The sequence below is a fragment of the Nicotiana tomentosiformis genome, chromosome 2 (genome assembly GCF_000390325.3).
Source record: "Nicotiana tomentosiformis chromosome 2, ASM39032v3, whole genome shotgun sequence".
Lineage (NCBI taxonomy): Eukaryota > Viridiplantae > Streptophyta > Magnoliopsida > Solanales > Solanaceae > Nicotiana > Nicotiana tomentosiformis.
In genome coordinates, this window is record NC_090813.1 from 38,883,927 (window position 1) to 38,896,302 (window position 12,376).

Sequence of the window (12,376 nt, forward strand, 5' to 3'; positions counted from 1 at the left end):
GCTTTCAGTCGGCTTTTTCTTCATATTGGACAGGGAATTGCGATCCAGCGCAATATCTATGTTGTATTGAAATTGTTTGACAAAGGCTTGGGCCATGTCGTCCCAGACATGCCAGTGAGAGATATCCTGGTCAATGAACCATTCGGAGGCTACCCCCACAAGACTTTCCCCAAAATAAGCCATCAGTAATTCTTCTTTTCCACCTGCACCCCTCAGCTGGTTGTAGTACCTTTTCAAATGGGCGATAGGGTCGCCGTGTCCATCATACTTCTCGAATTTCGGGGTCTTGAACCCTGGTGGCAAATGGATATGAGGGAACATGCATAGATCACTGAACGAAACACTTTTGTGACCCCCTAGTCCATGTATGTTCTTTATGTTTTGTTCATGACTTTTCATTTTCCTGGCCATCTCATCCGGCTCAACCGTCTTGGCAAGCTTTTCATTTTCCACTGGTGACTCATACTGAGGAGTCTGATTATATGGAGCCGAGACCCCGAAAGCCATATTTGGAGAGTAGTATTGGCCATCATAAGCATGAGATGGTGGCTCGTTGATTGGCCTTGTCACAGGAGGTGGAGGCGGGATTGTGTATGCCGGTGCGCCAGACACGACTAAAGGAGTGTTCCTGACCGGTGCGACTGGAAGTCGCACATTAGAGGTACCAGGAGCAACGTGGAGGCTGTAGTTTGGCACATACCCTGGTGGTAGGATGTGGTCGCTCGTTGTATGGAGTGGTGGTTGAGTAGCCAGGGGTACGATGGAAGTTCCCTCTGAGGGACCACGGGGTGGAGGCTGACCAGACACGCAAGCTTGATATACATCAGACAATTGCTGTCTTAATTTTCTTATTTCCTCCGACTCTTGTTCAACTGATTGACCCTGGGGTTCGTCAGTGATCAGCTCGATCTCATCATCATTGGCCATTACTACTGCTCCCTTAGATCTAGTGAAGTAATGGTGTGTTGCCAGTTTCACCACAAACCAACCACCTTAAGCTTACTACGTAAGAGACAGCAAACGTGTTAGGGTTAAGCATTTTATAGATATGAATCACACATAATGTGCCATGCTCCTATCATTGTCACTATTTCTAGCATGCTTTTGGAGGCTTCATGTTTCATTCCGGCTTATGAGGTTGCTTCTTATTAACGCTCTTATTTTCTTCTCAATTTTTTTTTATTTTTATTTTTATTTTTACTCACGCCTCATTTTGATCCCTCATCTTAGAATCATTGAAAAATATTTTGATCGAACCTTTTGTGGGTTGCCTACGTATCATGTCGTCGTATGAATCAGATCATTACGTAGTTCAGGGGGAAATAATAACAATTTTGATTATTTTTTTTTTCAAATTGACTCTAAAGACATAAATATGACTGAAAATGCGACAAATATAAAATTAAAAATACGACAAATGCAAAATGAAACTAAAAACTAATTGACTGCACTAAAACTTTAATCTTTAATGGCATTCTTTCTTAAACTGATATCATCAATGATCTGCATCTCTTGGCCTCCACTCTCCCCCCAACATCTCGTACAAATTCTGAAACACTCCCGGCAATTGTAGAACGAGGGCACGTGCCTGTTGACCAACTTTCTCATTGTTTAGATGGCGATGATCGTCATGAATATATGCTGCTTTCTCTGCCAATTGAAGTACTTGCTCTCTAGCTTGCCCCATATTCACGTGACAATTCTGCAACCATATCTGGGTAGTGTTGAGGGCGTTACCCATCTCAGTCTCGCGTCCCTCGTATTCTTCAATACGGCGGTTTAGCACAGCTCTCTCAATCATCCACTGACACCGCTCTACCTCAAAATCTGCATGTTGATGACCTCCCTTATGCCTTTTTATTTCTTCCATTTGTGAAAGAAACTGACCCTTTGAGTGTATCCAATGGGCCCTTTCTCTTTCAAACTGCTCTCTCTGCTGATCAAACTCCAATTGTTGCTGGTGCGCATCCTCTTCAATGATACTCAAGTCTTCTTGCAGCTTATGCATTTCAATATTGTTATTCGCCTCAACTCTTCTAACTAAACCAATAGTGCTTGCCAATTCTTCTTCTAAGCTGGCCGCCTCATTTTTAGCATGCTTTAGATCTTTATCCATGCCCCGTAAGGCCGATTGATAATCTTTCTCAATATTTAAACGAATCTGAGCGACTCCGGCTTGCAGTTGGGTTTGTTGTTTAGATATGGTCATCCGGGAATGCTCCAATTCCTCTTTTAACCTTTCTATAGCTCTTTGATCATTTCTCCTCCTGTTGGATCCTTCAGGCCTATCTCTAAGCGACGAAGGGTCATGAAACCAGGTAATATATTCAGGGCTCAGATCTCCATGATTTCGGTCTTCTACCATATCATTCAACTCCGAAACTTTACTTGCATACCAAATTTTCATAATTTCTTCTTCATCATGAGGTTGATCTTTACCAAAATCATAACAGAACTTTCTCATATCTCGTGTTGGTGGCACCTCCTGTAGTCGTGCAAATTGGCGCATTACCCGAAGTGGAGCATAAGACTGAACACCATCCAATCCTATGAGTACCAAATAAGAATGGTATGCAGACTCACAAATGACCTCTTTAGAGGAGAACCAATCGTAGTTCCAAGTGATCCGTTTGGCAGACAGAGTAAGAAGTAGTTCTTTCCAGGCGCCAATCCCCTCTAGTAAGTCACATTCGTCAATTCTTTTCTGGTGATCATAAGTATGATTGGGCCATAGCTCACTAAAATTAGTGATCGTAGGATAAGGATAGAAATGCTCCAAAAATCATATCTGTAACAAAATGTTGCAACCATCAAAGTTTCGCGCACCCATTTTACATCTAGTTAAAGTACGGAAAATGCAAGAAAGAATCATAGGGACCAAAGTATAATCACCCCCTTCTGAGGTCAGAGCCTCAACTACACCTGCCAAGCGGATGTCAATGCGTCCCTCTCTTTCTGGGAAGACTACACGCCCAAAAAAAGTGACCATAAATGCAAACCTTCTATGTACCTTCCATGTTTCCTTATCTTTCTTTGATTTCAATTTTCCCACATTCCTTTCAAAATTGCATTCTAGGCCATACAACTAAAACAAAAAGCCCAACTTAACCCATTTGCCTCCTAGACCTTCATATTGTGTCCGTAATTTATGTTCAAAAGCTTCAGAAACCTACCCTCGTTCACATTTTTTGGTACTATGGGCCTTTGGCGGCGAAGATTGCGGCCCCACCCTTGGAAATGGGCGATTTCCTCCAAGGTCGGAGTCATTTCACAGTCGGTAAAATGGAACACATTGTTTTCAGGATCCCAGTGCGGAATCAAAGCTTCAATCACATCCCTCCTGGGCTTTATCGTAATCATGTGAACCAAATGTCCCAAGTATTTCTTTATCTGGTTTCGCTCATATTCCTTAAAGTATCTCCACCAATCCCACAACAACTGTAGTATCTGATCGACAATGAGAAAATCTGGTATCCCTTCTGATCTGGGCCTCTTTTCAGACTTACCTCTTTCCCCACTCATGGTATACCTGTCTACCCAGACACGGGGTTAGGCTTTGATCAAATATTATTGACACACAAAAATTTCGATTTCTCGGGTTTTGACTCTATAAAAGAATATAAATAAATAAATAAATAAATAAAAGCTAAACCGTCGGACTATAAAAAATATATATTTTTGGATTTAGTATTTTATTTTTTGATTTTCTAAGGAAAGAATTGTAAATAGGGAATTAAGGAAAAGGAAAATATTTTTGAATTTTTTTTTTTTTTTGAAAATTGGGGCCGGAACCGATGAGGTTTGCCTACGTATCTCACATTCGGTGAGAATCAGACTCGCGTAGTTCGGTAAAATCGACTATGTTCTTTTTTCTTTTTTATGAAAATTAATCTTTAAAAACCATATGCATTAGACCACATTTTCTCTGTTCGTTCAACTGATTTATGCTAAAGTTGGTCGACATGCAAGCCTCCCAAATAATGCAACAAGTAGCACATAACATGACATAATGGTCTCAACAAGGCCTGTCCTAAATCAGAACTCGCCCCTTGTGTCGAGCGCTGCTAAGTAAAATGCACATGATGCAAATAAAGCGTAGCCTACTAAGGATATTCATTGCTTGTGGCTTGTTCTTCTAAGTTTGTAAATCCTAAAGGAGATGGTATCTAGACCTGGCTTACTCGGGCGGACAACCCGAGCCGAGGAGCGTCAAGCGTCACCAGTAGTAGAACAGCACTGGCTAGCTAATGGCTTTCCCGCCTAAGCATGTGTGACTAAATCCTTCACTAGAAGCTGGTAGGCTAACTGGCTTTATCTCAAGACAGAAATTTTGTGATGCTGGTAGGCAAACACAACATAACTAACTATAAGAAGACTCAGAGGGGTGCGAGAGGATACAATTTATATGTACAGTTCAACAATATCAAAACGGAAAAAAATGGACAAGTCACACATTAGGCCCAAATAAATCACAATATATACAAAAATTAATAAAGCCAAACAAAGTCAATGTACAAGCTCGAATTCTTAGGGTTTCCCCAGCAGAGTCGCCAGAGCTGTCACACCTCCTTTTGTGCCCCCACAAAAGATAAATATGTTGTGTATTATGAATGGTGGGTTAAAGAGTTTTTCCAATTAAAGTGACAAACTTGATTAGGGATTATTTTATCTACAGAGTCGCCACTCGGAATTAATTTTTTTGGTGTTCCAAGTCACCTTTTATTTGAATCTCTAGTCAAAGGAATGTTTGACTCTATTATTATTGGTCTGCGAAAATAAAGTTCGGGTAAGGAATTCCGTTGACCGGGGAGAAGGTGTAAGGCATTCTCCGAGCCCCGTGGTTTTAGCACGGTCGCTTAATTGACCACGTTTGACTTATATTATTTTTGGATAAACTGTGATTTATTGGTTTCCATATTTTTTCTATCCGCTTTTAAATATTAAAATATGGAATTATCTTTGAAACGAATCACGTGTGTGAATCCGTTTGTTTATTGTACCAAAATCATGTCACTCGTACATGTACACAATTAATAGCATTTTATTATATTAAGATTGTTTTGGCAAAAATTGCACGAACACATACTTCGATTTTAATTTTAGAAATTACAATTATGTCACGCGAACGTATACATAATCGCGATAAACTAATTAAAAGCGCACCTAAAGCAAACTAGCGAATTGTGAGTTATTTATTTTCTAAGTCAAGATTATTGTAAGGCTCAAGAGTTATGAAAATATTTTATTTAGTACTGATTACAAATCAAGAGAGGATTATTGAATGATTGATAAAAATTTTATAAAAATAGTTAAGACAACGTTAGAAATTAATTCGACCAAATGATAAAACTAGCGTTAGGAAAAAAAAAACTAAACTTGATTAAAATATGTTGATAAAGAAAATAAATTTTTACAATACCAAACCTTAGGACCAAATGCATCACGGTTACCATCACTTATTCTCATTTTTTCAAGTTTAATTTTTTCTGAAATGTTCCTTCTAGATTCTCACTCAACAACAAAGACCAATAAGCTTAACGATAAGAATTAACAACTAAGAAAAATTATGTGCTCAAAAGGAGAATAACAAATCCAAGCAAAAGGCATATTAACACATATCATCTAAATGGAACAATAAACAGACAAAGCAAACAAGATAAAAAGATCGGACCTCTACAGTTGCAAATATTCTTGAATCGTCAAGCAAATAAGAACTTCGAACAAGAAATCAAATGCCTTGCCGGAACCTCAAAGAACCTCGACCAAACCGCCTCGAACTCGGCTCGTTTGTAGTGAATAACAGAGTAGGAAGGAGCTACTGGTTTTGGCTGAAGGACGACAACTTTCGTGGTGGTTTTCAGATTGTAGATGTTTTGGGTTGCTTTCAGCTGGATTTCGGGACTCATTTTAGCTGAAGTTTATGGGGTTGTTTTGGGACTGTTTTTGTCATGTTTTAGGTGCTGATTTTTCTGTGTTTTGAGAGTGATTTCAGCTACATTTTTGAGTGATTTTGGGGCTGTTTTGGGTCTGTTTCGGATTGTATTAGAGCTGGATTTTGGGGTTGTTCGCAGCTGGTCTTTTGCTGCGTTTCAGGAGGTTGTTCGGGGCTGTTTTGGAGTCATTTTTGGACTGAGAAGAGGGCTGGTTTTGGGATGAATTTTCAGCTCGTTTTTGGACTGTTCTGAATTTGTTTTGGAGGCTGATTTTTGGTATTTTTTTGTAGCTAAAAAGCTGCTGGATTTTGCTGGAGTTTAGAGGGGTTTGCAAAGCTCATTTTGGGTGAGCTTAGAGGCTGAGGAAGATGAGTGAAGAGGGAGGCACGAACTGTTTTTTTTTTTTTTTTGGGTGTCCTCTTGCTGGAATTAATAGAGGGAAGAAGATGGTATTTTTGGTCATCTTTTTCCCCCTTCACGTGAAGAAAGAAAATGGGGATATGTGGGGGGTTGTGTGTGTAGGACAAGCATGGGGGACAAAACATGTGGGACAAGCATGAGGGACTGGGGGACAAGTATGGGGGACAAGCATGGGGGACAAAGCATGAGGGACAAGTATGAGGGACAAAGAAAAGTTGAGTGGGAACACGCCTGGGAAGATGAGAGCGAAAAATATTCAAACACGGTAAAAAATTAGATGTTCACACGTGCTATGTCACGCAGTCCAGAAACATGAAGCATTCTATGCCCATATATCATAGGAGTAGTTCATTAATATTACCCAAAAAAAATAGTGCATTAAAAAAGCATTGTACTTATTTATTGTGCTGCAACAAAGTAAAAATAAGTGACAGACACAAGGGCCTGGAGGATAGGAGGAACAAAAGACAGACAACCATTACCGTATGTGATTCAAAACAAAGCATACATTATCTTTTATTTACTAGGTACTAATTAAAACTGACAAAAGTACAACGTGAAAATATCGATTATGCTGGGGGAAAAAACAAAGTAAAATGCAAGCAACATTTCTCACATCATTATTACAGGTGGAAAAAAAAAGAAAAGACAAAAGCTAAATAGGAATGGAGTTTGTGACTGAAGGATAAATAACGGTGGCAGGATGACCCATGATACGGCGGCCCTTTGTGTGGCGGAATAAATAAACGAGTGCACCAACCGGCCATTCCACAATTGCCGCTGCAGCGAAAGCCAAGAAACCAAGTGTTGGCCCAACCACCTTGCACCTGCACCCGAATTTAGAATTTAAAGTTAGTAAATTCAATAAGTATAACAATGCACTTATATATATATATATATATATATATATATATATAGTAGTGTAATTCCGACAGGTTCAATTGAACCAATAATTTTGACGCACGTAAAAATTTACTAAAAGTGCAACAATGAATGGATACGAACCCATAATTTTAAAAATATAATGAGTTCAATATGAATGATCTTAAAAGGCTTAAGACATAGAATTTAAATCTTAGACTCGCTGGTCAGCTCGATGGATAAGGCATGCCACGTTCATGCACGGTGAGCCGTGCCAAAAAGTGTGACGTACCTACTTTAATAACTGCTTCCATGGTTTCCGTTCAACAATATACACATATAGAGATTTAATTTATTTTTTTTTTAAACATAAGTAGACATAATTTAAGCCGAAAGTAAAATCACTAACCTACAGGGGTTGCTAGCATTGCCACATTGCACACACAATGGAACACCAATCGCCATTTTTCTCCTAAGTAGTTGTAATATAACCCAAATAAACAGTCAGAGGACAAGCTTGCACAAAGAGGGAGAAGAAGAAGGCTGCGATTTTTGTAATATTACTCACAAATTTTGCTAAAAGAAGCATGAATTCTGAAAAAGGAAGCAGGGCGTGGGGTTTTTAATAGGATGATTTTGCAATGTCAAAGTATGGGGCAGTGGCGGTGATGATGTTTTTAAATATGGAATTGGAGACGTGTTGGTTTCAGAAGGTGCTTGTAGAGGCCACGTGTTAATCAACGGTAGGGTGTCGACACATGTCCAAATAGTAGTATTATCATATCGAGGAGTTGGAAATTAGTTTTTTTCTCGTCATTATTTTTTCGTTTTACTTGTTCATTCCAACATTTATGTGATTTTATTTGTTCGTACAAAAATTAATAAAAAAATATCACATCAAATTTTATTTAATTAATATAATAAATATGATTTACCCAAAACTTACATGATTAAAAGTTTTTTTAAGAATATTTATAATATTTTTATATTTCTCCGATAATATGATTTAAATTGAGACATAAAGAACATCTGTTGTATAATATTCTAGGAAAAAGAATACTGAATTTTGAGGATTTTGGCTGGTTTTAAAACAGCCGTTGCTCTGGTATCTTAAAGGCTTTCATGCTCTAATTTAGAACTTTTAAAATCATTCCCTTGGAAATTTTAAAAAGAGTGGATTGCTCTTTTCATTTCTCCGTTTTTAGCTAAATCAACATATAAAATAAATGAGTACATATTGATTTGGCTAGTAGAAATTCACCCAACCTCCTTTAGCAAGTCGCAAGGATTTTTCTTCAAAAAGATCGAACAAGTTTAATTTTATTGAAGCTCTTAATTTGCAGAAATTTCGAGCAATAGCTTTGATAAAAGACGTAAAATACTGCTCGTATAGTAAAACGTGAAACCCTTTTACCCGCCGAGATAGTTAAATCTGAAAATTAATTGCTTTTTCCCTAATGTATTTATGCCAACTAGAGAATTGGGTTTACATCCCACACTTTCGGCAGATCACTTAGCCCCATTCATCTTCGGCGCAAGAGCACTCGATCAGTGAGCCATTACGTACTCTTTCAACGGTAGATGCTTCAAGGCAAACCTCATGACTGTTTCTGCACCCCTATCATCATCATCTCAGAGGCCGACCTTGACCCATGTTATTTTGAGTTAGAAATAGCATTATTAACAGGAACAAAAACAACTGCCAAGAATATTACTAGTATTATCTCGCTAGGAGCACCTTTCTCTTAAATTTCTCCGATCCCTGACTCGCTAAACCAACTTAAGTTACCTTTAATTAAAGAGTGGTGAAAATGTTGGAGCAATATACTACAGTTTGTGTATCACAAGTGCTGTAGTACAAGTTACAAAGCACTTTACACAAAAATTATTCCAACATTGCCAACTTTACTTTCACATTATATACCGAACTAGTCCTACTTATTAATCGGTCACTGCAGTTCAATAAAATAGTTATATACACGAAATGCATGGTGTAATTTAATTTATGGAGTGGTACGTTCAAATGAAGCAACTTTTGCGTTGATATAATTTCTTAAGCCTTTTCTGTCCCCCAATAGACAATACATGTATTTTAATTTGATAAAGAGCAAACTATCTTTTGAGCGGGAAACTATATGTTAAACCAAAAGTAAATCCAGAAGCTCTAGAAAAAAGTGTTTCCCAAACTTTACGAGCTAATAGTACTTCTTCATTTACTACTCAAATTCTTGATAATACGAACTTATTTCTCAAATTAAGCATCCCACTCTCAAATGATTCACATATGACATTATAACTCACTCAAAGCCAGGATTAATCAACTCATACAGTTTACAATTACAGGTGAGGATAAGGGAGTGATTTTCTACTTTTGTACATGGAAATTGACATATCACCTAAAGGTACATATAAAGGTAGATTCGATTCTCGTGAATATTTTACGTGCATGCGTATATACCAATAATATGTACCAACTTGAACTTGAGAAATTCAAGATATATGAAGATTGATAATAAAACTAAAGAAATGGACCCCATACGTGTGGCAATCTGATTAAGGGAGTCTTGCGGTTTCGAGTGACAACTAATTGAGTCAATAATTCCTTCTTTATTTCGTTATAACAAGATTAATAAGCATTAATTTGCACGGAATAAAGACTCATTAACACTTTAAGAAAGTCCCTTCTTAAAATGAAGTCTATAAAGATTCAATCATTGTTGCCTTGGGTTCCAAAGGCAGACTAATACACATAAATTCGAAGCACTTTTCAGCCACATGCAGCCAAGCTTGCATTGATGCTCATGAACTTTATCTATGTTATCCCTTCGCCTTTTTTTTTTCCTTGAATATTTTTTCAAAATATTCATCTTGATATAAATTTATGAATAGAATGTACAAGTATTTTATATTTCACGGTGTTAAAAATATTAATTTCAAATCTAGAGCTACATATCATTTCCATGGTTTTGTATTATTTAAACAACAAACCCAGTATAATCACACATAGTGGGGTTTGGGGAGGGTAGTGTGTACGCAAACCTTACCCCTACCTTTGTGGAGGTAATGATATTGTTTCCAATAGACCCTTGACTCAGGCAAGCATAGGTACCACAATAATAACAAGAAACAATACGGGACAACACCGAAAAATCATGTAGAAGCAAAGAAAAAAAAAATGTATTCAAATAAGCCTACTACCAACCAAATGCGAGAATACGTACTAACACTACCGGTATGAATAATCTAGACTACCTAACCTACTATCCTAATCTTAGACCTCCACCCCTTCCTATCACGGGTCATGTCCTCGGTCAGTTGTAGTTGCGCCATGTCATGCCTAATCACCTTATCCCAACTCTTCTTCGACCTACCTCTACCTCTCCAAGGTCCTCCAATGTCAACCTCTCACACCTCCTTACCGGAGCGTTTGTGCTTCTCCTCCTCACATGTCCAAACCAATTAAGTCGTGCTTTCCACATCTTGTCCTCAATAGGGACCACACCCACCTTGTCCCGAATAACTTCATTCTGAATCCTATCTAATCTGGTGTGCCCGCACATCCATCTCAACATCCTCATCTCTGCTACCTTCATCTTCTGGACGTGAGAGCTCTTGACTGGCCAATACTCTGCCTCATATAACATAGACGGTCTGACCACCGCTCTACCTTTAAGTTATCTTCATCAATCTCCTCATCCCCTGTATAATAAACTCAAGGTACTTAAAATTCCCCCTCCTAGGGATGATTTGTGAATCCAGCCTCACCTACCCTTCCACTCCCTGAGTAGCACCACTAAACTTACATTCCAAGGCCCTCTTCCTCTCCCTATATTGTTCCATCAATCTCCTAACAAGGTGAATGGTTTTGTATTATTTAAACGAAAAGAATTGTTTTTATGACTTTCAAATATATTCGAAAGCTAACGCTATAGGGGAAAAGAGTCTTCATCAAGATCAACATTATAAATCTTACTTTGGGGTCTAAATAGTAGAATGAATAAATAGAATACGGTTGAGGGAATAGCTCGAACGACATTTTCGTTTGCGTCGATTCATACGTTGCTACATTAACAGTGTAAAACGTTTTTTGACGCTATCAATGTAGTTAGCATGTAATAGCGAAGTTAGTTATCATATTTACAAGGTTATCAGTTAATTTATCATACAATTTACATATAATGACCCTATAAGTGACATGATACAGTAAATTTTCACATTGATAATGCAACTTAAACTCAGAAAGGCAAAAAGGAAGCAGTTGATTGCATTTTTACGTAAGATGCTTCAAAAGTAAGAGATTCAATCAAATATTTACTCAAAGTTGCTTTCAAAGTTTCCAATAATAATTCACTTATTCCAACCAACTATATCGCTGACAAAAAAGTACCCTCCTTATATTCCATTACACAGGCCACCATCTCGCATGGATCCCTGTATATATCTCTACCCAATTGTCCTCCATTACTCCATTTCTGAAAACACAATGGCCTCAAAATTCTACCTTTTTCCTCCACTAATGATCCTAACATTAACTTTCAGTTATTCTTTTGGAAAGGCTCAGTCTGAAGTAAAAAGTTCTAATGAAGGCATTCTCTATGCTTCTCCACCACCGCCAAATGAATGTCCCTATTCTTGCCTTCCTCCACCCACCCCTACCGACTGCCCACCGCCACCACCTTCACCGCAGCTACCAACTCCCCCTGCTGCATCACCGCCGCCACCTTCAGGGCCAGTCTACTACCCTCCACCGTCGGGGTATCATTTGCCGCCGGGTGGATACTTTTTCCCTCCACCAGTGTACGAGTATGGCCCTCCACCTCCTAATCCAATTTTGCCTTACTTGCCATTCTACTACAAGAATCCACCACCACCGTCCGATTACTCATCGGCTGCCAGTCATTATGGGACAATCAAAAGGATGAACAGCAAGTTATTGATACTAGTTACACTTTTCCTTGGTTGGTTTCAGTAATGCACCAAATGAAGGTACGATTTTGTATCAGCACACTAATTTTCTTTTAGCATTTGGCTTTCGTTAGAAGGAAGTTCATCTGTAGTGCAATGGTACAAATGACTTTTTTCTAGACACTATTTTTTACCCGTCTCTTCTCCGAGGGCAACAGTACAAGTGATAAGTACTCAAATTCTCAATTTCAATAATT

The 12,376-nt window shown here is 38.3% G+C and overlaps 2 protein-coding genes across 2 annotated transcripts; one reads left to right on the forward strand and one right to left on the reverse strand.

Annotated features, from left to right (window-relative positions):
* Positions 1–6,839: 6,839 nt before the first annotated feature.
* Positions 6,840–7,872, reverse strand: LOC104109561 (uncharacterized). Its single transcript, XM_070193009.1, has 2 exons — positions 7,624–7,872; positions 6,840–7,180 (listed from the first exon to the last, which is right to left on the reverse strand). Exons 1-2 carry the CDS (start codon positions 7,677–7,679, stop codon positions 7,009–7,011), a joined length of 228 nt encoding a protein of 75 aa, XP_070049110.1. The 5' UTR covers positions 7,680–7,872; the 3' UTR covers positions 6,840–7,008.
* A 3,825-nt stretch (positions 7,873–11,697) lies between these two features.
* On the forward strand, positions 11,698–12,186 carry LOC104109563 (leucine-rich repeat extensin-like protein 3). The gene has a single exon (XM_009618895.4). It carries the CDS (start codon positions 11,698–11,700, stop codon positions 12,184–12,186), a length of 489 nt encoding a protein of 162 aa, XP_009617190.4.
* Positions 12,187–12,376: the final 190 nt, after the last annotated feature.